Source organism: Oncorhynchus tshawytscha, linkage group LG09 (genome assembly GCF_018296145.1).
Source record: "Oncorhynchus tshawytscha isolate Ot180627B linkage group LG09, Otsh_v2.0, whole genome shotgun sequence".
Taxonomy (NCBI): domain Eukaryota; kingdom Metazoa; phylum Chordata; class Actinopteri; order Salmoniformes; family Salmonidae; genus Oncorhynchus; species Oncorhynchus tshawytscha.
This window is the reverse complement of record NC_056437.1, coordinates 22,315,334-22,340,829: the sequence shown is the minus strand read 5'-3', so window position 1 is coordinate 22,340,829 and position 25,496 is coordinate 22,315,334. Positions and strand designations below refer to the sequence as shown.

At 46.1% G+C, this 25,496-nt stretch overlaps 1 protein-coding gene across 2 annotated transcripts in view; it reads left to right on the top strand.

Moving 5' to 3' along the window:
• The window catches only part of LOC112257588 (leucine-rich repeat-containing protein 75B), a 48,496-nt gene extending 23,000 nt beyond the window's left edge, over nucleotides 1-25,496 (top strand). For both annotated transcript variants that reach the window (XM_024431268.2, XM_024431267.2), the window contains one exon: nucleotides 20,927-25,496. In XM_024431268.2, coding sequence (XP_024287036.1) covers nucleotides 20,927-21,530 — 604 coding nt within the window. In that variant the 3' untranslated portion in view covers nucleotides 21,531-25,496. The remainder of the gene's footprint in view (nucleotides 1-20,926) is intronic.

The window sequence follows — 25,496 nt, the reverse complement described above, 5'->3', positions numbered from 1 at the left end:
AGATAGATGGGGGGCAATCAATTCACATATGGTGTCCAGGGCACAGCTGGGGGCAGAGGGTGATCTATAGCAAGCGGCAATGGTGAGAGACTTGTTTCTGGAAAGGTGGATTTTTAAAAGTAAAAGCTTGAATTGTTTGGGTACAGACCTGGATAGTAAGACAGCACTGCAGGCTAACTCCGCCCCCTTTGGCAGTTCTATCTTGTCGGAAAATGTTATAGTTAGGGATGGAAATTTCAGGGGTTTTGGTGGTCTTCCTAAGCCAGGATTCAGACACGGCTATGACATCTGGGTTGGCAGAGTTTGGGAAAGCAGTGAATAAAACAAACTTAGGGAGGAGGCTTCTAATGTTAACATGCATGAAACCAAGGCTTTTACAGATACAGAAGGCAACAAATGAGAGCACCTGGAGAATAGGAGTGGAGCTAGGCACTGCATGGCCTGGAATAACCTCTACATCACCAGAGGAACAGAGGAGGAGTAGGATAAGGGTACGGCTAAAGGCTATAAGAACTGGCCGTCTAGTACGTTCGGAACAGAGAGTAAAAGGAGCAGGTTTCTGGACGTGATAGAATAGATTCAAGGCATAATGTACAGACAAAGGTATGGTGGGATGTGAATACATTGGATGTAAACCTAGGCATTGATTGATGAGAGATTGTCTCTAGAAACATTTAAACCAGCTGATGTCATCACGTGTGGGAGGTGGAACTAAAGGGTTGGCTAAGGCATATTGCGCAGGGCTAGAGGCTCTACAGTGAAATAAGACAATAATCACTAACCAGAACGGCAATGGACAAGGCATATTGACATTAGGGAGAGGCATGCGTAGCCGAGTGTTCATAGGGGTCCAGTGAGTAGTTAGGCTGGCTGGAGACACGGCGATTCAGACAGCTAGCAGGCCGGGTGAGGGAGGCAGAAGGGTCTTAGAGGGACGTCGCGATGTAGGAAGTCTGTTATAGCCTCCTCATGTGGATTAGTAAGGTTCTGTGTATCAAAGGGGTCCAGTCTAATTGGCAAAATAGGTATAGTGGCCCGAGAAATTGGCCGATGGATCTCTTCAGCTAAACAGTCCAATATGCTCTAGACAGCTAGCGGGTCCCGGCTAGCAGGCTAGCAAATGGGCATTCAGGGGACGTCGCGACGGAGGGGCCTGTTGGAACAAAAACAACCCTCGGGCAGATTACGTCTGTAGTCCAGTCGTGATGGATAAGCAGGGCATCGTGTAGTAAAGGGGGTCCAAGCCAATTGGCAAAATAGGTATAGTGGCGCAAAAAATTGTCCGATGGACCTATTCAGCTAACAGTCTGATATGCTCTAGACAGCTAGCGGGCCGCGGCTAGCAGGCTAGCAGATGGGCATTCAGAGTACGTCATGACGTAGGAGCCAGTTGAATAACCCCCTTGGACAGATTACGTCGGTAGTCCAGTTCAAATCAAATCAAATTTTATTTGTCACATACACATGGTTAGCAGATGTTAATGCGAGTGTAGCGAAATGCTTGTGCTTCTAGTTCCGACAATGCAGTAATAACGAACAAGTAATCTAACTAACAATTCCAAAAAACTACTGTCTTATACACAGTGTAAGGGGATAAAGAATATGTACATAAGGATATATGAATGAGTGATTGTACAGAGCAGCATAGGCAAGATACAGTAGATGATATCGAGTACAGTATATACATATGAGATGAGTATGTAAACCAAGTGGCATAGTTAAAGTGGCTAGTGATACATGTATTACATAAGGATGCAGTCGATGATATAGAGTACAGTATATACGTATGCATATGAGATGAATAATGTAGGGTAAGTAACATTATATAAGGTAGCATTGTTTAAAGTGGCTAGTGATATATTTACATCATTTCCCATCAATTCCCATTATTAAAGTGGCTGGAGTTGAGTCAGTGTCATTGACAGTGTGTTGGCAGCAGCCACTCAATGTTAGTGGTGGCTGTTTAACAGTCTGATGGCCTTGAGATAGAAGCTGTTTTTCAGTCTCTCGGTCCCAGCTTTGATGCACCTGTACTGACCTCGCCTTCTGGATGACAGCGGGGTGAACAGGCAGTGGCTCGGGTGGTTGATGTCCTTGATGATCTTTATGGCCTTCCTGTAGCATTGGGTGGTGTAGGTGTCCTGGAGGGCAGGTAGTTTGCCCCGGTGATGCGTTGTGCAGACCTCACTACCCTCTGGAGAGCCTTACGGTTGAGGGCGGTGCAGTTGCCATACCAGGCGGTGATACAGCCCGCCAGGATGCTCTCGATTGTGCATCTGTAGAAGTTTGTGAGTGCTTTTGGTGACAAGCCGAATTTCTTCAGCCTCCTGAGGTTGAAGAGGCGCTGCTGCGCCTTCTTCACGATGCTGTCTGTGTGAGTGGACCAATTCAGTTTGTCTGTGATGTGTATGCCGAGGAACTTAAAACTTGCTACCCTCTCCACTACTGTTCCATCGATGTGGATAGGGGGGTGTTCCCTCTGCTGTTTCCTGAAGTCCACAATCATCTCCTGAGTTTTGTTGACGTTGAGTGTGAGGTTATTTTCCTGACACCACACTCCGAGGGCCCTCACCTCCTCCCTGTAGGCCGTCTCGTCGTTGTTGGTAATCAAGCCTACCACTGTTGTGTCGTCCGCAAACTTGATGATTGAGTTGGAGGCGTGCGTGGCCACGCAGTCGTGGGTGAACAGGGAGTACAGGAGAGGGCTCAGAACGCACCCTTGTGGGGCCCAAGTGTTGAGGATCAGCGGGGAGGAGATGTTGTAGCCTACCCTCACCACCTGGGGGCGGCCCGTCAGGAAGTCCAGTACCCAGTTGCACAGGGTGGGGTCGAGACCCAGGGTCTCGAGCTTGATGACGAGCTTGGAGGGTACTATGGTGTTGAATGCCGAGCTGTAGTCGATGAACAGCATTCTCACATAGGTATTCCTCTTATCCAGATGGGTTAGGGCAGTGTGCAGTGTGGTTGAGATTGCATCGTCTGTGGACCTATTTGGGCGGTAAGCAAATTGGAGTGGGTCTAGGGTGTCAGGTAGGGTGGAGGTGATATGGTCCTTGACTAGTCTCTCAAAGCACTTCATGATGACGGATGTGAGTGCTACAGTTACCTTAGCTCAGTTACCTTAGCTTTCTTGGGAACAGGAACAATGGTGGCCCTCTTGAAGCATGTGGGAACAGCAGACTGGTATAGGGATTGATTGAATATGTCCGTAAACACACCGGCCAGCTGGTCTGCGTATGCTCTGAGGGCGCGGCTGGGGATGCCGTCTGGGCCTGCAGCCTTGCGAGGGTTAACACGTTTAAATGTCTTACTCACCTCGGCTGCAGTGAAGGAGAGACCGCATGTTTTCGTTGCAGGCCGTGTCAGTGGCACTGTATTGTCCTCAAAGCGGGCCAAAAAGTTATTTAGTCTGCCTGGGAGCAAGACATCCTGGTCCGTGACTGGGCTGGATTTCTTCCTGTAGTCCGTGATTGACTGTAGACCCTGCCACATGCCTCTTGTGTCTGAGCCGTTGAATTGAGATTCTACTTTGTCTCTGTACTGGCGCTTAGCTTGTTTGATTGCCTTGCGGAGGGAATAGTTACACTGTTTGTATTCGGTCATGTTTCCGGTCACCTTGCCCTGATTAAAAGCAGTGGTTCGCGCTTTCAGTTTCACACGAATGCTGCCATCAATCCACGGTTTCTGGTTAGGGAATGTTTTAATCGTTGCTATGGGAACGACATCTTCAACGCACGTTCTAATGAACTCGCACACCGAATCAGCGTATTCGTCAATGTTGTTGTCTGACGCAATACGAAACATCTCCCAGTCCACGTGATGGAAGCAGTCTTGGAGTGTGGTGTCAGCTTGGTCGGACCAGCGTTGGACAGACCTCAGCGTGGGAGCCTCTTGTTTTAGTTTCTGTCTGTAGGCAGGGATCAACAAAATGGAGTCGTGGTCAGCTTTTCCGAAAGGGGGGCGGGGCAGGGCCTTATATGCGTCGCGGAAGTTAGAGTAACCATGATCCAGGGTCTTTCCACCCCTGGTTGCGCAATCGATATGCTGATCAAATTTAGGGAGTCTTGTTTTCAGATTAGCCTTGTTAAAATCCCCAGCTACAATGAATGCAGCCTCCGGATAAATCGTTTGCAGAGAGTTAAATAAAGTTCGTTCAGAGCCATCGATGTGTCTGCTTGGGGGGGGATATATACGTCTGTGATTATAATCGAAGAGAATTCTATTGGTAGATAATGCGGTCTACATTTGATTGTGAGGAATTCTAAATCAGGTGAACAGAAGGATTTGAGTTCCTGTATGTTTCTTTCATCACACCATGTCACGTTGGCCATAAGGCATACGCCCCCGCCCCTCTTCTTACCAGAAAGATGTTTGTTTCTGTCGGCGCGATGCGTGGAGAAACCCGCTGGCTGCACCGCTTCGGATAGCGTCTCTCCAGTGAGCCATGTTTCCGTGAAGCAGAGAACGTTACAGTCTCTGATGTCCCTCTGGAATGCTACCCTTGCTCGGATTTCATCAACCTTGTTGTCAAGAGACTGGACATTGGCAAGAAGAATGCTAGGGAGTGGTGCACGATGTGCCCGTCTCCGGAGTCTGACCAGAAGACCGCTTCGCTTCCCTCTTTTTCTGAGTCGTTTTTTTGGGTCGCTGCATGGAATCCACTCCGTTGTCCTGGTTGTAAGGCAGAACACAGGATCCGCGTCGCGAAAAACATATTCTTGGTCGTACTGATGGTGAGTTGACGCTGATCTTATATTCAGTAATTCTTCTCGACTGTATGTAATGAAACCTAAGATGACCTGGGGTACTAGTGTAAGAAATAACACGTAAAAAAAAAAAAAACTGCATAGTTTCCTAGGAACGCGAAGCGAGGCGGCCATCTCTGTCGGCGCCGGGAGTACAACTCCCGGTGCCGAAGGAGCTCCGTACCGGCAGTAAAAGGAGTCCCGGCCAATTGAAAAAATAGGTATTGTAGCCCCGGAGTGGCTGATGGACCCCTTCAGCTAGCCGGGAGATGGGCCTAGCATGGGCTAGCTCCAGGCTAACTGGTGCTTGCTTTGGGACAGAGACGTTACCCGAGTGGCTACTCCTGGCTTGCAGCTAGCTAGCTGCGATGATCCAGGTGAAAAGGTTCATGATACATGAAAAGGATGACCTGATGACCGCTAGCAGTGGTTAGCTGACTAGTAGCTAGTTAGCGGGCTAGCTTCTGTTGGGGGATTCCGGTTCAGAAGTAAAGAAAAATACTTAAGAAAAAAATCTGATCCACACCACATTGGGTGAGGCGTGTTGCAGGAGACTATTTTGAAGTTGAGGTTTAGAAAAATATAAAAAAGATATGCGAAGAAAAATATATAAAACGATTTATACATGGGACACGATGAGACGAGGACAAAGACGTCTGACTGCTATGCCATCTTGGATTGACCTTGTCACAACACAGTTGATTGGCTCAAACACATTAAGGAAAGATATTCCACAAATTAACTTAAGGCACACCTGTTAATTGAAATGCATTCCAGGTGACTACCTCATGAAGCTGGTTGAGAGAATGCCAAGAGTGTGCAAAGCTGTCAAAGGCAAAGTGTGGCTATTTTGAAGAATCTAAAATATATAATATGTTTTGTTTAACACTTTTTTGCTTACTGCATGATTCCATATTTGTTATTTCATAGTTTTGATGTCTTCACTATTATTCTACAATGTAGAAAATAGTCCAAACTAAGAAAAACCCTTTAATGAGTAGGTGTCCAAACTTTTGACTGGTACTGTCACACCCTGATCTGTTTCACCTGTCTTTGTGCTTGTCTCCACCCCCCCTCTAGGTGTCGCCCATCTTCCCCATGATCCCCAGTGTATTTATACCTGTGTTCTCTGTTTGTCTGTTGCCAGTTCGTTTTGTCTGTCAAGCATACCAGCGGTTTACCCCTTGTGCCGGTCTTTCTATTGTTCCTTTTTTCTAGTTTTGACCATTCTGCCTGCCCTGAGCCTGCCTTCCGTTCTGTACCTTTTCACTGCCCGGGATTACTGACCTCTGCCTGCCCTTGACAGCCTCCACCCTAACTATTCAGGCTCCCGAGTGGCGCAGCAGTTTAAGGCACTACATCTAGGTGCTAGAGACCCTGGTTCGATCCCGGGCTGTATCACAACCGGATGTGATCGAGAGTCCCATAAGGCGGTGCACAATTGGCCCAGCATTGTCCGGGTTAGGGGAGGGTTTGGCTGGGCTAGGCCGTCATTGTAAAATAAGAATTTGTTCTTAACTGACTTACCTAGTTAAATAAAGGGTAAACATTGTTTTAAATAGCAGCCACTCTACTCATAGCCTCAACACTAACTACCAAGGCTCTCCCACTGTGTTAATTTGCAGGCTCTACTCTGGCAGCATGCTCCTCTCTGTAAATCATCCATCTTCTCACAGCCTTTACCCTAACTACCCAGCCAGGCAGCCTCAGCCATACTGCACTGGAACACTGTCAACACCATTCCTATTCAAGTCAATTTCACGGCTTACTGAAAAACTGCGTAAGAGTTTGTGCTGTGAATACTAGTAGCATTTAGGGCACAATTCATAATAGTTTCACTGATAATGGGTATTTGATTATTTGTTGTTTGATAATGGGTATACTTCACATAAAGTTATGCTTTTCCTCAATTGTTGTATTTATGCTATAGAGTATTCTTCCCCATCTAACCTCTCTGGTGTTCTCTCTGTTTCTCTCATGCTCCCTCTCTCTCAAGTTGGTCCCATCTTAAAATAATTTCTCACATTGATTGTGTTCTCTTGCTTCTCCCAGATTATTTTCTTTGTGTCGATTTTGTTCAACAGTTGCCTCAGCGAGAGCACAGAGCTGTTCAGCGGTCTGAGCTGGGGCTCTAGGGTAAACGAGAGAGAGAGACATATGTAAACAGGTTTCCCATGCCAATAAAGCCCTAAAATTGAGAGAAGGAGAAAGGGGGAGGGAGGGAGGGAGGGAGGGAAAGAAAGAAAGAGGGAGAGAGAGTGTGGGGGGGCTGCAGGGCTACCCATTAGAAGCCCTGTGTTTCATTAATTCCCCCTGCCTAGTCTTACAGTAAATAGGTAACAGCTATAGGCATGTTCTCTCATTGATAGGAAAAAAGGAGTATTACTTGTACAATAGCATGCTTTCCAGTGACAGAAAGTCACTGCATTCATTTCAGAGCTCATGCATAAATGAAACTCAGACCTTGCTTTGTTACTTGTCAGCTCAGTCCTAGAACAGTGGGAAAGGTGCAGAGCCATTTTGTCCTGTATTGTTCGGAATCATGTCCCAGGAGAGATCAAAATCTATTTCATTTGTCTACAATAGCATGTTATCTAGCTCAACAAAAACAAGAAAAAGCACTAACTGTAGCCAATCAAGGGCCATATTCAGCACATAGCATAAGACAACATTCCCCAGGTATAATTAAATCCACTCATGCATTGCACAGCACTTATTTTGATCGCTGATCATTTTCCTGCACTGTAGGAAATGTAAACGTATAGTGTATGAGTTTTAAAAAGGCTTCAAGTTTGTACAGTACTTTACACTGACATTTTAGACTTGATTTGCCCTAACGAAAAAATGTATCAACCCCTACAAAAATGTCCATTAATTATAATCCACATTTCCTGTTGCTGCAGGATTATTTTCCTACTGTAGCAAACTGGCTCAAATTAAGATCCTACATCTGTAGCTGATGAGGGTTTGAAAGTTCAAAATTATGTCAATGGATGGTAGTTAAATTCTCTACTGACCAACTCAATTGGTCACGAAGTTATAACTATATACCTTTAATCACTTTATATGGTACTACACTCAGCGGGCGAGGGTCAATGGTTGTCCAAGCAGCCCAATAGAAAGCCTGTTTGCGAAGCATCAATCAAATGTATTTATAAAGCACTTTTTTTTTTACATCGGCCAATGTCACAAAGTGCTGTACAAAACCCAGCCTAAAACCCCAAACAGCAAGCAATGCAGATGTAGAAGCACGGTGGCTAAGAAAAACTCCTTAGAAAGGCCAGAACCTAGGAAGAAACCTAGAGAGGAACCAGGCTCTGAGGGGTGGCAAGTCCTCTTCAGGCTGTGCCGGGTGGAGATCATAACAGAACATGGCCAAGATGTTCAAATTATCATAGATAACCAGCAGCGTCAGATAATAATAATCACAGTGGTTTTCGAGGGTGCAACAGGTCAGCACCTCAGGAGTAAATGTCAGTTGGCTTTTCATAGCCGATCATTCAGAGTTAGAGAGAGCAGGTGTGGTAGAGAGAGTCCAAAACAGCAGGTCCAGGACAAGGTAGCACATCCAGTGAACAGGTCAGGGTTCCAAGCATGTGACAAATAAAATTGGATTTGATTGAATATAATACCCACTCTGACCCCCATCTTTCTGCTACACGTGGAGCTGTCCACCTGGGGCCCTGATATCTGACCCAGACTAGATGCAGGCTAGCAGTGGCATACCGCAGTTTCCAAACCATGGTTGACCAAATCCCTCACCAAAATGGCTGACCTTTATCTCATCATAAGAAGGTTCATGGCCATTCTAGTATTCTAATTCTTATTTCTAATTCGGAATTCTATGTGGCTACAGGGTCAGGCGATTAGGTTACGTACAGTACTAATCATGCATTTGACAGGCTGTTTATCACTGGCACACGTTCAGTACATACACAGCTACGGACATGGACACACACACACACACACACACACACACACATACACACAGGCTGTGACATGGTAAAAAGTTTATCCAAGGCAGATGGAGCAGGTAGGCTTTCAGTCAACTCAGCACGTGTCAGGCCCTGTTTGACTGACTGGCAATTTCACACTGATCCAAATGTGTGAAACAGATACCTCCAAGGTTATGAGGGTGGTAGGCAGCCTAGCGGTTAGAGCGTTGGGCGAGTAACCAAAGAGGCGCCGGTTGGTATAACCGAGCCTACAAGGTGAAAAATCTGTTGATGTGTCCTTGAGCAAGGCACTTAACCCTAATTTTCTCCAGGGGCACCGTACTAGTATGGCTGACCCTATAGAACAACATATTTTGCTGCACCCATCTGTTGAATGTGACAATAAAACATATATTATTTTTCAATAAGCATGCAGTATTGTATACAACTTTGCATTGGTTAACTCCGGCAGTTCAGGTTAATTAGCTACCCTGCTCAAGAGCACAACAGTGTTCTGTCATGATATCACTACCACTACCTGTTGTATCACTACCATAGTTAAGTGACTCCAATAGACTTGTGACGTAGACTAAGTGACTCTACACCAAAGTGGTTAATGAAATGTTAAAGTGTACCAGTAAACTACAATCATTTTGTTATCTTTCAAGGATTTTATATCATCTATCACAATACATCTAGTGGCCCTTTTGAGTACTTTAGATTATCACAGGTGTCTGTAATAATCTCAAATCAAATGTTATTGGTCACATACACATGGTTAGCAGGTGTTATTGTGAGTGTAGCGAAATGCTTGTGCTTCTCGTTAGATATTGCTGCACTGTCGGAACAAGTAATCTAACAATTCCACAACAACTACCTAATACACTCAAATCTAAGTAAAGGAATGGAATAAGAATACATAAATATATGGATGAGCAATGACAGAGCAGAATTGGCAAGATGCAATAGATTATATAAAATATAGTATATACATATGAGAAGGGTAATGCAAGATATGTAAACATTAATAAAGTGGCATTATTAAAGTGACTAGTGATCCATTTATTAAAGTGGCCAATGATTTCAAGTCTGTATGTAGGCAGCAGCCTCTGTGTGTTAGGGATGGCTGGTTAACAGTCTGATGGCCTTGAGATGGAAACTGTTTTTCAGTCTCTTGGACCCAGCTTGGATGCACCTGTACTGACCTCGCCTTCTGGATAGAAGTGGGGTGAACAGGCAGTGGCTTGGGTTGTTGATGATCTTTTTGGCCTTCCTGTGACATCGGGTGCTGTAGGTGTCCTGGAGGGCAGGAAGTGTTCCCCCGGTAATGCATTGGGGCAGATCGCACCACCCTCTGGAGAGCCTTGCGATTGCGGAGGGTGCAGTTGCCGTACCATGCAGTGATACGGGGCGGTAGGTAGCCTAGTGGTTAGAGCATTGGACTAGTAGCCGAAAGGTTGCAAGATCAAATCCCTGAGCTGACAAGGTAAAAATCTGTCGTTCTGCCACTGAACAAGGCAGTTTAACCCACTGTTCCTAGGTCGTCATTGAAAATAAGAATTTGTTCATAACTGATTTGCCTAGTTAAATAAAGAAAAATACAGCCAGACAGGATGCTTTCAATTGTGCATTTGTGAGGGTTTAAGGTGACAAGCCAAATTTCTTTAGCCTCTTGAGGTTGAAGAGGCTCTGTTGCACCTTCTTCACCACACTGTCTGTGTGGATGGTCCATTTCAGTTTGTCAGTGATGTGTACGCCAAGGAACTTGAAGTTTCCACCTTCTCCACTGAAGTCCTGTCGATGTAGATGATAATGTGCACCCTCTGTTGTTTCCTGAAGTCCACAATCATCTCCTTTCTTTTGTTGACGTTGAGTGAGAGGTAGTTTTCCAGGCACCACACTCCGAGCCCTCACCTCCTCCCTGTAGGCTGTCTCATCATCGTTGGTAATCAAGCTTACTACTGTTGTGTCGTCTGCAAACGTGATAATTGAGTTGGCCACGCTGCTTGGCCACGCAGTCATAAGTGAACAGGGAGTATAGGAGGAGCTGAGCACGCACCCCTGTTGAGAATCAGGGGAGTGGAGGGGATGTTTCCTTTCTTCACCACCTGGTGGTGACCTGTCAGGATGGGGTTCAGACCCAGGGCCTCAAGCTTAATAATGAGCTTGGAGGGTACTATGGTGTTGAATGCTGAGCTTTAGTCAATAAACAGTATTCTTACATAGGTATTGCTCTTGCCCAGATGGGATAGGGCAGTGTGCAGAGTGATGGTGATTGCATCGTCTGTGGATCTATTGGGGCGGTAAGCAAATTGAACTGGGTCTAGGGTCTGATGCTGCCACAATGCAACCACGCAGTGATGTTGCCATGTTTCCTCCAGACGTGACACTTGGCATTTAGGCTAAAGAGCTCAATCTTGGTTTTATCAGACTAGAGAATATTGTTTCTGTGGCCACTGTGTTCTTGGGGGCTTTCAATGCTGCAGACATTTTTTGGGAACTCTTCCCCAGATCTGTGCCTCGACATAATCCTGTTTCGGAGCTCTACGGACAATTCCTTCGACCTCATGGCTTGGGTCAGGGCTGGTCAGGGAGGCCACAGTTCCACTGGACATGGTAACGCAGGGGGATCGATTCAGCTGCGTTTCCAGTGGTGCTGGGGATTCCCTGGCTGGCCAGTCACAATCCCAGGATTTTGTGGAGACGGGGTTCTCCAGTGGTGGTCAGAGGAGTGTTCAGGTAGGTGTATGGGAGTTTCCATCAGTGCCATGTCGGTGGAGAGTCCAGACCAGGTTTCCACTGTGCGCATTCCCTCTGAGTATGCCGATTTGGCTATCGCCTTTTGTCCGACAGGGGGATTGTGTGATAAACCTCCAGGTAAACGCTGAGCTTCCCAGGAGTCACGTGTACCCATTGTCACAGGAGGAGACGTTGTATGTCACGGAATCTCTGGGACAGGGGTACATTCGGCCCTCCATTTCACCCTTCTCCTCGAGTTTCTTTTTTGTGAAGAAAAAGGAGGGAGGTCTGCGTCCGTGCATTGATTATAGAGGTCTCAATTCCATCACAGTGGGGTTTAGTTAACCGCTACCTCTCATCGCTACAGCGGTGGAATCATTTTACAGAGTGTGGTTTTTCACTAAACTGGACCTCAGGAGCGCGTATAATCTGGGGCGTATTCGGGAGGGAGACGAGTGGAAAACCGTGTTTAGTACCACATCGGGCCATTATGAGTACCTTGTCATGCCGTATGGGTTAAACACGCGCCGCGCATGTGTCTCTGGTGCGCAAGGTGCTTGGTAGACTGCTGGAGCATGACCTATACGTCAAGGCTGAGAAGTGTGTGTTCTCCAAACGAGTCTTCTCCTTCCTGGATTATCGCATTTCCACCTCGGGGGTGGTGATGGAGTGTGACCGCGTTAAGGCCATGCGTAATTGGCCGACTCCAACCACGGTGAAGGAGGTGCAGTGGTTTTTAGGGTTTGCCAATTAATACTGGAGGTTTATCCGGGTTTTTGGCCAGGTAGCGGCCCCCATTACCTCACCGCTGAAGGGGGGGCCGGTGCGTTTACGGTGGTTGGCAGAGTCTGACAGAGCCTTCAATCGGTTGAAGGTGCTGTTCACTGATGCGCCCGTGTTGGCGCACCCGGACCCCTCTTTAGCGTTCATTGTGGAGGTGGACGCTTCCGAGGCTGGGGTGGGTGCCGTGCTATCACAGTGCTCAGGTACACCACCGAAACTCCGCCCCTGCGCTTTCTTTTCAAAGAAGCTCGCCCGGCGGAGCGTAACTATGATGTGGGGGACCGGGAATTGTTAGCTGTGTTAAAGGCCCTGAAGGTGTGGAGACACTGGCTTGAGGGGGCTAAGCACCCTTTTCTCATCTGGACTGACCACCGGAATCTGGAGTGTATCCGGGCAGCTAGGAGACTGAATCAGCGTTGGGCAAGGTGGACCATGTTCTTCACCCGATTTAGGTTCACCATCTCGTATAGACCAGGTTCCCTGAACATGAAGGCCGATGCGCTGTCCCGTCTCTATGACACAGAGGATCGGCCCATCGATCCTACTCCCATCCTTCCAGCCTCTAGGCTGGTGGCACCGGTGGTATGGGAGGTGGACACGGACATTGAGCGGGCGTTACGGGTGGAACCTGCGCCTCCACAATGTCCAAAGCGTCACAAGTACGTGCCGCTTGGTGTTCGTGATCAATTTATTCGGTGGGCTCACACATTACCCTCTTCGGGTCATCCTGGTGTGGCGAGGACAGTGCGGGGTCTTAGGGGGAAGTACTGGTAGCCCACCTTGGCTAGGGATGTGAGGTTCTTTGTCTCTTCCTGTTCGGTGTGCGCCCAGAGTAAGACTCCTAGGCACCTTCCTAGAGGGAAGTTACAGCCCCTCCCCGTTCCACAACGGCCGTGGTCTCACCTGTCAGTGGACGTCTGAGGGTCTCGGTCAGTTTGACCTCTGGTTATCACCCCGAGAGTAATGGGCAGGTGGAGAGAGTGAACCAGGCATTGGGTATGTTTCTGCGGTCGTATTGCCGGGTCCGACAAGGGGAGTGGTCAAGATACGTCCCATGGGCGGAGTTGGCCCAGAACTCACTCCGCCACTCCTCCACGAACATGTCACCATTTCAATGCGTGTTGGGCTACCAGCCGGTCCTGGCGCCGGGGCATCAGAGTCAGACCGAGGCTCCTGCGTTGGAGGAGTGGGTGCAGCGCTCCAAGGAGACCTGGAGGGCCGTCCAGGAATCCCTTAAGCAAGCCGGTTGACGGCAGAAGAGGAGTGCTGACCGCCACCGCAGTGATGCCCCCGTGTTCGTACCGGGGGATAGGGTCTGGCTCTCGACCCGAAACCTACCCCTCCACTTGCCCTGCCGGAATCTTAGGCCGCAGTGTGTGGGGCCCTTCAAAGTCCTGAGGAGGATAATCGAGGTGTGTTACAGATTACAACTCCCTTCCTATTATCGTATTAACCCCTCGTTTCATGTGTCTCTCCTCAGGCTGGTGGTAACTGGTCCCCTGCAAGAAGGTGAGGTGCCGGAGGTCCCTCCGCCCCCTCTGGACATCAAGGGGTCCCCGGCGTTGGGGTCGGCGGCGAGGGTCCCTGCACTAGAGGTGCCACCAAAGTGGTCCAAGCCAAAGGTGGAGCGGGGTCTACGTCCTGCACCAGAGCCGCCACTGCGGAGAAATGCCCACCCAGACCCTCCCCTATAAGTTCAGGTTTTGCGGCCGGAGTCCGCACCTTTGGGGGGGGGAGTACTGTCACGCCCTGACCTTAGAGAGCTTTTTATGTCTCTATTTTGGTTTGGTCAGGGTGTGATTTGGGTGGGCATTCTATGTTCCTTTTTCTATGTTTTGGTATTTCTTTGTTTTGCCCGGGTATGGTTCTCAATCAGGGACAGCTGTCTATCATTGTCTTTGATTGGGAACCATACTTAGGTAGAATTTTCCCACCTGTGTTTTGTGGGTAGTTGTTTTCTGTTTAGTGTTCTGCACCTGACAGGACTGTTTCGGTTTTGTTTCTCACTTTGTTATTTTGTTCTAGTGTTCAGTGTTAATAAAAATCATGAACATTACCACGCTGCGCTTTGGTCCGATCCTTCTTCATCAGACGACCGTTACAAGTAGAGTGGTGGAGATTGAAGGAGAGGAAGAGAAGGATTGAAGCGAAATAAATACATCAATGGGACAGCTAAGGTCTTCACTAGACTAACCTAGAATTACTAGACTTAACCTTGAAGGGAGAAAAAAAATCAACTTCATGTTCTTAATCTCAAGACCCACCACAACAGCAACATACATTTCTGTTTTGAAGAAAAAAAGATAAAGGAAGATAAGTGTTTACGGTGACATAATCTGTGTGCATCGTGATTTTAACCAATAATGAATAGGCATTGCCTACTTATGGGTTGATGATGTCATCGGAAACACTTATCTTCCTCTATATTTTTGACTATAAAACATAGAACAACAGTATATTCCTGTTGGGGTGGTGCTGGAGATTATGAATATGAAGTTGAACATTTTTGAAATGTCCCTTTAATAGAGTTTTTTTTTAATGCTTACACAAATGAACATGTTAACCAACATCCTGATTACAAATTCACATTATTGCTGATGTGTGCTGAAATAGGGAATAGGGGACGCCTTATATTCTTAATCCTCTGTGAGGTTGCATAAACAGAGCTCCTCTGGCTGAAACATGAGTTGACATGTTTTATCTGTGCTGTCGTGACTGTAGAGACGGATGCTGCCTCTCCCTGGAAATCTCGGGATTTGTGTCAGGTCTTGAAATGGATGTTACCATAACATAGCCTGTATGATCTCAACCAGTGGAGGCTGCTGTCGGGAGAACAGCTCATAATAATGGCTGGAATGGAGTAAATGGAATGGTATCATATGGTTTTCATATGTTTGATACCATTCCATTCACTCCATTTAACTCCATTCCATCCATTATTATGAGCTGTCCTTTCCTCAGCAGCCTCCACTGATCTCAAACCAGAACTGTTTTATACTAATACTAAATCATAGGTGCTGGCCTCTCCCTATTTTACTTAATGGATTGTTTGTTCAGAGCTTTAGAAACTGAAATCTTTAGTTGTGTCTTTAGTTCTGACGTACAGTACCCATGAGACCACTAGAGGGCCCTTTGGTCATTCGACTGTTTGAAAGGGCTACAAAGCAGACTATTTCCAATGGGAAAACACTTGGGCCCCACAAGGGTACGTGCTCAGCCCCGTCCTGTACTCCCTGTTCACCCATGACTGCCTCCAACTCAATCATCAAGGTTGCAGATGACACAATGACGAGACAGCCTACAGGGAGGAGGTAAGGGCACTCGAAGTGTGGTGTCAGGAAAACAACCTCTCACTCAACATCAACAAAACAAAGGAGTTGACTGTGGACTTCAGGAAACAGAAGAGGGAGCAACCCCCTATCCACATCGACGGGACAGCAGTGGAGAAAGTGGAAAGTTTTAAGGTCCTTGGCGTATACATCACGGACAAACTGTACTGGTCCACCCACACAGAAAGTGTGGTGAAGAAGGCGCAACAGCGCCTCTTCAAACTCAGGAGGCTGAAGAAGTTTGGCTTGTCACCTAAAACCCTCACAAACTCTTACAGATGCACAATTGAGAGCATTCTGTCAGGCTGTATCACCGCCTGGTACGGCAACTGCACCGCCCTCAACCGCAAGGCTCTCCAGAGGGTGGTGCGATCTGCACAACACATCAACGGGGGCAAACTACCTGCCCTCCAGGACACCTACAGCACCCGATGTCACAGGAAGGCCAAAAATATCATCAAGGACAACAACCGTCTGAGCCACTGCCTGTTCACCCCACTACCATCCAGAAGGCAAGGTCAGTACAGGTGCATCAAAGCTGGGACCGACAGATTGAAAAACAGCTGGGACCGACAGATTGAAAAACAGCTTCCATCTCAAGGCTATCAGACTGTTAAACAGCCATCACTAACACAGAGAGGCTGCTGTCTACATACAGACTCGAGTCATTGGCCACTTTAATAAATCGATCACTAGTCAGTTTAAGTAATGCCACTTTAATAATGTTTACATATTTTATATTACTCATCACATATGTAAATATGGTATTTTATACCATCTATTGCATCTTGCCAATGCCGCTCGGTCATCTATCATCCATATATTTATATGTACATATTCTTATTCCATCCATTTAGATTTATGTGTATTAGGTAGTTGTTGTGGAATTGTTCGATTACTTGTTAGATATTACTGCACTGTTGGAACTAGAAGTACAAGCATTTCACGACACTCACATTAACATCTGCTAACCATGAGTATGTGACCAATACAATTATTTGATTTGAGTAAATTCTAGCAATGAAAAGCAATCAGCCTGAGCAGCTAACCCTACATTAACCCAGCCATTAGCTTTACACGAGGGAGTCCATTCTCATTTGGTTCCTGTGCTGCTGTATCAATTCCCTTCTGATGGAGTCGCAGATGGATTTCCCTCTCGTTTACTGTTAAATGAGACCTAATACAGGAGAATCTCAGTGTTCTTGAGATGAATCTTGATTATTATGCAGAGAATCTGGCTGCCTTGGAAAGTATTTGTTTTGTTTGTGTTGTAGAAACTGCCTGTTCTTTGTTTTTTTGTGTTGTAGAAACTGCCTGTTCTTTGTTTTGTTTGTGTTGTAGAAACTGCCTGTTCTTTGTTTTGTTTGTGTTGTAGAAACTGCCTGTTCTTTGTTTTGTTTGTGTTGTAGAAACTGTCAGTTCTTTGTTTTGTTTGTGTTGTAGAAACTGCCTGTTCTTTGTTTTTTTGTGTTGTAGAAACTGCCTGTTCTTTGTTTTGTTTGTGTTGTAGAAACTGTCAGTTCTTTGTTTTGTTTGTGTTGTAGAAACTGTCAGTTCTTTGTTTTGTTTGTGTTGTAGAAACTGTCAGTTCTTTGTTTTGTTTGTGTTGTAGAAACTGTCAGTTCTTTGTTTGTTTGTGTTGTAGAAACTGTCAGTTCTTTGTTTTGTTTGTGTTGTAGAAACTGCCTGTTCTTTGTTTGTTTGTGTTGTAGAAACTGCCTGTTCTTTGTTTTGTTTGTGTTGTAGAAACTGCCTGTTCTTTGTTTGTTTGTGTTGTAGAAACTGCCATGTAGAAGATACTGCTGGCTATAAGCAAAGCAGGCACATTAAATTAGAACAAGACAGAACACTTTTTGTTGTTTCTGTTGTTTTATTTTTTGATGGTAACAGGCACAGGCTGTGGTGTGAGAAAGGTTGGTTGTGTCCGTGACTCTGAACCAACCAGACCCGTAGGCCTGTGGGTGGCATTCTGCCTATCTTTCTGGGAGGCAGTGGATTTGGAGGGCGGTCCAAGACCGTTTTTGCTGCTCAGCCTCATTAGAACAATATTACAGAGAATATCCCCCTACGCCACCCACATGCCCCGTCTCTGTCTAACTGGAACAGGCTCCTTCTTTCTTTCTTTTTCTTTCTTTATCTCTCTCCCTCTTTCGCTCTCTCACGCTCGCTTTTTCTCTTCTATGTACTCTCTCTCTCTCTCTCTCTCTCCGCCCACACAGTGAGGTGGGAAAGCAGCCAGCTCCAGCAGGAACTGGGAAATACTCACATCCTCTGAGCCCTCTATCTGCCAAGAAACAGAGCAACACAAAACAAAAGTTGATGCATGGCTCTGTTGGCTCAGGAGGTGTAGCCTTCATCTTACAGATATTGCACAAAACAAAAGCCCCAGAGCCACTCTGCTGAGGAGAGCTAAGGAGAGACAGATGGAGCTCCCTGGTGTTCAGAGGGGAGAGTGAACGCACGACAAGTCAATGCCAATGAGGTTTATTACAATATAAAGGAGTGGCTGAGTACACCTTATATTCCTATGGGGAAATCAGCTTGCCATTCTAATCCTTGTAATGTTTTATTAGAGAGAAGAGGATAGCAAGATAAAAACAGACCTTACGACATGCAGAGCAAAATAACAAGAGAGCAGCACAGGCTGAATGCAGAGGAAGGGAGAGTAGGATGGATGGTGAGCGAGGGAAGGAAGGGAATCGAGAGTAGGAAATAGAGAGAGGGAGTTGATTTATTGCCACCTCGATGAATCAATAAACTCACAACTCTGAGCTCCAGTTAGCCGCTGCTGCAGGCCTTTCCTTCGCTGCTCCGGAGCAGAAAGGCCGACAGATGTGAGGACCAGAGGAAAACCATTTATACTATGAGGCTCCTGCTCTCACACAGCCTAGGAGCAGAAGGTGCGAGGAGAGGGCATTCAAACCCCCAGGCAAACAGGACTGTGATTAAGAGGAGAGGGAGGGAGCTCAGGCCAATGTGTGTGTAGTCTGGTACATCTTCCCATGAATGCTGTATATGTAAATCTCTCCATGCCCACTTGTCATTATCATTTCTTTTACAAACTTCCTCCTACTGCAATGTCCAGCTGTAGGCTAGAGGAGGGAGGTCAACCCTCACCCCAAAACCATAACATATACTTCCATGACATATCTAGCTAGAGTCCTGCGCTCCAGTGTCACTTCCACACGGTGCAGCTGCCTCATAGCTTTCTAATGAATATTTAATCGGACTGTGGCAGAGAGCAGGTTTTTGTTTTGTGCCTCTATTCTGCTTAGTCTCAGAGCCAGTCAGGTGTGTGACGATAGACAATGACAGTGTCAGAGGACCAGTAGCTCCACTCTTCTCAGTTTGAACTCTCCATACACTTTATCATCTGACGATTGATGTGATCCTTAAATGCCATATACTTTATTTGCCATTACCACAGATTACATCCTTTTTTAAAACAGATTTATCTTGTACGCTGAGATAGGGTTGAGTAAAACACATTGTCGGGAGTGCCAGTTAGATGCCTCTGCTCTGTGGAAAAGGGACAGTAGAGCCAATGCCAGCCCTGGAGGGTGACATTTTGGCCAGTTCTGAGAGAGGGAGAGAAACGCACACTAATACATGACACACCAAAAACACTTCTCAAAGCAATTCTCCTAGTTATCTACTTTTTGTTTTTATTGCCTGGCTGCAGTGGGACCTCGGATCCTCTGTTGTGTTGAACAACATCCATAGTCCCCCATAACAGGAATCTGTAGCTCAATGAACACAGGCTAATTAAAGGGATAATACACCCTAGAAATTAAATGGGACGTGATACGTCATCATGATAAAGTTCTGGTCACTGCTAGTCGGAACTAGGAAACTCTAAAATGTTAGATTTGCTAACTGGTTGTTATACACGTGCCGCATTCAATAAGTTAGCAAGTTGGATATTTCAGAGTTTCCTAGCACGTGAACACAGCATAACAAACTATCTAATTTCATAACGGTTTTGTAACAATTACCTGCACTCCAGATACAGTGGGGCAAAAAAGTATTTAGTCAGCCACCAATTGTGCAAGTTCTCCCAGTTAAAAATATGAGAGAGGCCTGTAATTTTCATCATAGGTACACTTCAACTATGACAGACAAAATGAGAAAAAAAATCCAGAAAATCACATTGTAGGATTTTTTATAAATTTATTTGCAAATTATTTCCATGTCTAGAACACATCCCTCTATGACTTCACGACAAAGTATATATTTTGTTCAAATGTCCTCAAAGTGCCCAGTCAGATGAATAACTTGTCTTCCTTCAACTACCATGGACCATGGAGCAAAGCAGTTTTCTGCTCTCGTCTCCCTTCTTGCGGGCTCGCAGGGCCCTTGCACATTGCCATAGCAACCTGACACGCAGCTTTGAGCTAGATAGGCGATCTCTACAAGGTTGAACATGGGGAGATTCACAGGAGGTTGGTGGCACCTTAATTGGGGAGAACGGGCTCTTTCTAATGACTGGAGTGCAATTAGTGGAATGGTAACATATATATATATATATATATAAAACACATGGTTTCCAGATGTTTGATGCCTTCCATTTGCACCATTATTATGAGCCGTCCTCCCCTCAGCAGGCTCCTGTGGTGAGATTGTAACTCCTAAATTGATAGTGCAGGTTACAACTAGCTAACTACTTCACATGCTGATATTGACTTTGGTATTGTGTGTAGCTACAAGTAGAGGCTGCTGAGGGGAGGACACACATGGAAACCATTCCACTCATTCCGCTCCAGCCACTACAACGAGCCTGTCCTCCCCAATTAAGGTGCCACCAACCTCCTGTGGTAGCCATGTTTTCTAGCTAGCTACCTAGCCAGCCAGCCTTTCTAGAGAGAGCATTGCGTTGTGGATTTTGTGGTCAACTTGAGCTCTGCAGATTTGCACATACATTTTCACGTTGCTTCCTAATTTATTATTATTTGCGTTATTTAACAATGTAAATCAAATTAATTTGTGGTTTTGAGTCGATTATTCCTTTAAGGTTAAGATAATTTGTCTTCACACGCTAGCTGCAGGGGTATTCAACTCTTAACCTATGAGGTCCGGCGCCTGCTGGTTTTCTGTTCTACCTGATAATTAATTGCACCCACCTGGTGTCCCAGGTCTAAATCAGTCCCTGATTAGAGGGCAACAATGTAAAAATGCAGTGGAGCTGGCTTCGTGATCCAGAGTTGAGTTTGAGGGCGCTAGAGGATACCTAACTTCCAATATAGGATGCTTGGTCCCAGCTTGGTTATCACCTACACTAAATGGCTATTCTGTGCTCTAGAGTCTAGAGAACCAAAACAAAACTTGAAAAGAAGATGGGCGTTTCAATTCTATTCTCTGTGTAGTTTTTAACTGTCTCTGGTCTTTCCATTCACAGTCTTAAAACCACACTGAAGAAGAAACTGACCAACGACGTGGCCAACCTGTCTGGCATCCCTCTGTCTGGCCGAGACATCCACCGGGTGGCCTGCTACCTCCAGAGTAACGGCAACTCTGTGTCGGCCGTGGACCTCAGCTTCACTGAGCTGCAGGACGAGAGCCTGCGTCTACTGCTGCCCTACCTGGGCTCCATGCCCAAGCTCACCACCCTGGCCATCAACGGCAACCGTCTGACGGTGGGCGTGCTGAAGGACCTGACGGAGGTGGTGAAGAACCCCCTGCAGTTCGCCAGCCTGGCATGGGTGGACTTGGGCAACAACGTGGACATCTTCACTGTGCCACAGCCCCTCCTAGTGGCCCTGCGTAGACGCTTCGGCCTCCGGAGCAGCCTGCCCACCATTTACGAGTATAGCGAGGTGCAGGTCTATAGTAGTTATACCCTGGAGACCTCTATTGAAGAACCCAGCCAGTATGAGGAGGAGGGAGAGGAGGAGGAGGAGGGAGAGGGAGAAGAGGAGGAGGATAAGCTGGAGCTAGAGGCATGGGGAGGTGGGGAGAAGTGTGTATCCACGATTGTGGCTCTGAACTACTGTGAGAGGTGATGAGTCAGAGCCAGCATTGTAATTTGACAACCCTTTGTACCCTACTGTCCCCTCACCTTGGCCTGAGCCCTGCCTCCCGTTTCAGCATGTGTCATCATCGCAGGAGAAGCTTGGGGTCACCAAATTCATAAACCACTCACGAGGAGAAAACCCTGTTTTGTGTTGTCTCTTTATATGTTCCGATTGCAGAGAGAGTTCAAGCCAGTTTGGCCAGAAAATGTACATTTGAGAAAAAACAGACTTCTTCTGTTGGTAAAGACATAGGTATTCTAGGCACTGCAGTGATATTTTTACTGTGTCCTCCTGCGTATGTCATTCTTTATGAGCAAAGCAATCCTACACAACAGGAGTAAGACAGATTAGATTTCACCTGACTGTTTTGGCTTTCTAATGTCAAGTGCTTTTTTCTAATGAGGTACTTCCATGTAGCACATGCAGATTGGATGACACAGTGGGAGGGTTTGTTTCTATAAACATGCTGCTGTGTTTTATTCCACAACACACAACATTTACTAAACGCTGATTTCAAAACAGATGGTTTTAATTATACATCCACCAGATTCACATTTATCCAAAAATAGTTTTTATCTTCCAAGTAGAGCAGACCCGACTAGGCTGTGAACCTCTGAGTGAGCCTCAACTGGCAGGTTCTGGGTCAGGCTGCCCTTGCCCTGAGCTGGGTGCTGGGGAGAGGACACCCTGTCTGTCTGTCTGTCTGTCTGTCTGTCTGTCTGTCTGTCTGTCTGTCTGTCTGTCTGTCAGGGAGTGAGGGAGCTGGGGAGTGGACACCCAGCCTGTCTGTCTGTCTGGGAAGGAGTGAGCTGGGGAGTGGACACCCAGGCTGTCTGTCTGGGAAGGAGTGAGCTGGGGTGGACACCCAGTCTGTCTGTCTGGGAGGGAGTGAGCTGGGGGTGGACACCCAGGCTGTCTGTCTATCTGGGAGGGAGTGAGCTGGGGAGTGGACACCCAGGCTGTCTATCTGTCTGGGAAGGAGTGAGCTGGGGAGTGGACACCCAGGCTGTCTGTCTGTCTGGGAAGGAGTGAGCTTGGGAGTGGACACCCAGGCTGTCTGGGAAGGAGTGAGCTGGGGGGTGGACACCCAGGCTGTCTGTCTGTCTGGGAAGGAGTGAGCTGGGGAGTGGACCCCCAGGCTGTCTGGGAGGGAGTGAGCTGGGGAGTGGACACCCAGGCTGTCTGTCTGTCTGGGAGGGAGTGTGTGTGGGCAGCTGATGAACTGACTGCTGTCTCTGTCAGGTTGTGTAAGAGGTGACAAGGCAGACAGATGGTGGGGAGAGGGGAAAAAAATATTCTAGCATAACAGAATTATCTCTCGACTACATCTTTCACCATGGGTCATATGAAAGATTCTAATTGTGAATCGTACCATAAAGAAATCAAATGTACCCCTGTCTTTCAAATGAAAGGCAAAAATATTGAGATGAGGAATGAGATAATAAATTATCATCGGTACTGCTGTTTGCACATAATATGAAACTGAATTGCAAATGAGATGGTCAAAGGGAGCGTGTCACAGGTGTCTTTTTAGATATTTTGTTTAGTGTTCAACTTGAGCATTATTTTGAATTGTTTTTTTAAGGTGACATGATGTTTACTGCAGCTCAACAATAGTCTGCAGAGAACGTTTTAAAGAAATGATGATGAAATATGTTTTTGTGTGTGTACTAGTTTGTGCACTCATGTGGTTGTGTATGTGTTTCTGTGTGCCCAGGTGTGTGGCTGTGTGTGTTTGTAAGTGCTCTGGACATACATGGTGTCCTCTAGAAGCCTATTGTTTGCACTTTAAATGCAAGAACAAGTCAATGACTGTTATCCAGTCACAAATCTCTCATTGATCCATTCTAGTGGATATTCAATCTTCATCCAAACCACCATAGTCATTACAATATGACTTCCAGCATACCGTATCTATTTGTTTCCCACCTCAGTTTACTCTACAGTAACAACCATGGTTTTCTCTGAAAATTATAGAATACTGTTAATATGACTTCTTGCTAACTGCAACAAAATAAATACATGTTACAATTATTTGGTCATTTTTGTTGTTTGTTTTTTAACCGTATTAACTGATGTTATTTCCCCCAAGACAAGGCCATAGGAGCTACTCACATTATTTTCATCAAGAATATCCCCCTCTATAGTTTGATAGCTTTCCAATACATCAGCTGGATTTTCTGCCAGGGTTTGTGTTTTGGGTGAGTGAAATGGACGTGAGGCCCAGCCCTGTATGGAGCTGCCAGTGTGAGAGTAATATCACCATGGTACTTGACTGTGACTACTCTGCTTGGTAGTCACTTCCCTGGTCATAGGGGAAGTACCGTTGTGTCAGGCCATCCATCTTATGCTCTTATTAGGCCTGTAGAAGTCATGTTGGAGCTGTCAGGTAAGAGGGGATCCTGGGCCAATGTGTAGCTGGCATTGATCCAGGCAGACTAGTGTAACAAACCACGCTTAGCATTCCTTCTAATAGCATCTCCAAGGCAAAGAGCTCATTCACAGGTTCATGTTATATGGTCTTATGACAAAAGCTCTGCTGCAGGGTACAGTAGATTATCACTTTCCCATGACCAATGTGGGTCTGCTGACGTAAAACACTAAGATGTTTTCGTTTTTCGCCAAATTCAGCCCAATGTCAGTTTTAAAATGTCCTATGTGAGCCTTTATAATGATTCTGAGAGGACACCACTTGCATTGTTCATGGTTAGTCAAGCTTCCACAGACCAGTGTTTTTTAATCCAATTCCTCAGCCTTGGGATGTGTACAGATGCTGCTTTTTGACTGTAACACCAGTGTTACACTAGTGCATAGACCCTTATGTTATACTAGGGAAATAATGTTTCCATAGCTAGGGCTGACAGTGAGGACATGCGAAGAGCAGAATCAACAATATCTGCGTTATCAAAACAGGTGCATTGTGAGAAGGTGTTAAAGTTCACAGCTAACCATGGTTATGTATAGGCTCATTTATCCCCCTTCCTCTCCCCTGTAACTATTTCCAAGGTTGTTTCTGTAAATTAGAATGTGTTCTCAGTCAACTTACGTGGTAAAATAAGGGTAAAAATCAAATTTAAAAATTATGTAAATTCCAGCTGAAAAACCGGTCTGCCAGAGCCAAGGCCTAGTGAGACAGAGGTGCAGGCCCATGTAGATGGAAACAGAAAAGTCTGAGCTTCTGGCTAAAACAGGATAAATCTTATTTTAAAATGTTGCCATTAGAGGCCAGAGGTTAATGCACAGAATAGGCTGTGCAGGACAGTGTGTAGCAGCTTCTGACTGGTAAACCTCACACTGATTGTACCCATACTCCCTCATTTACCAGTTACTGGGACTGGATGTTCTTACTGGGACTGGATGTTCTTATTGGGACTGGATGTTCTTACTGGAACTGGATGTTCTTACTGGGACTGGATGTTCTTACTGGGACTGGATGTTCTTACTGGGACTGGATGTTCTTACTGGAACTGGATGTTCTTACTGGGACTGGATGTTCTTACTGGGACTGGATGTTCTTACTGGAACTGGATGTTCTTACTGGGACTGGATGTTCTTATTGGGACTGGATGTTCTTACTGGGACTGGATGTTCTTACTGGGACTGGATGTTCTTACTGGGACTGGATGTTCTTACTGGGACTGGATGTTCTTATTGGGACTGGATGTTCTTACTGGGACTGGATGTTCTTACTGGAACTGGATGTTCTTACTGGGACTGGATGTTCTTACTGGAACTGGATGTTCTTACTGGGACTGGATGTTTTACTGGGACTAGATGTTCATGGAATTCAAGACCGACAGTCTAAGAAGCCCTTCAATACGATGCAATTACACTCCGTTTTAACTGTGGATATGCAAAGGGTACTAGCTTGTAATGTCAAGGGGTAATCTCAATGTATTTAGCACCTTATCCATGTCTGGTGGTATAAATAAAACATTGTTTTGTCTCACATTA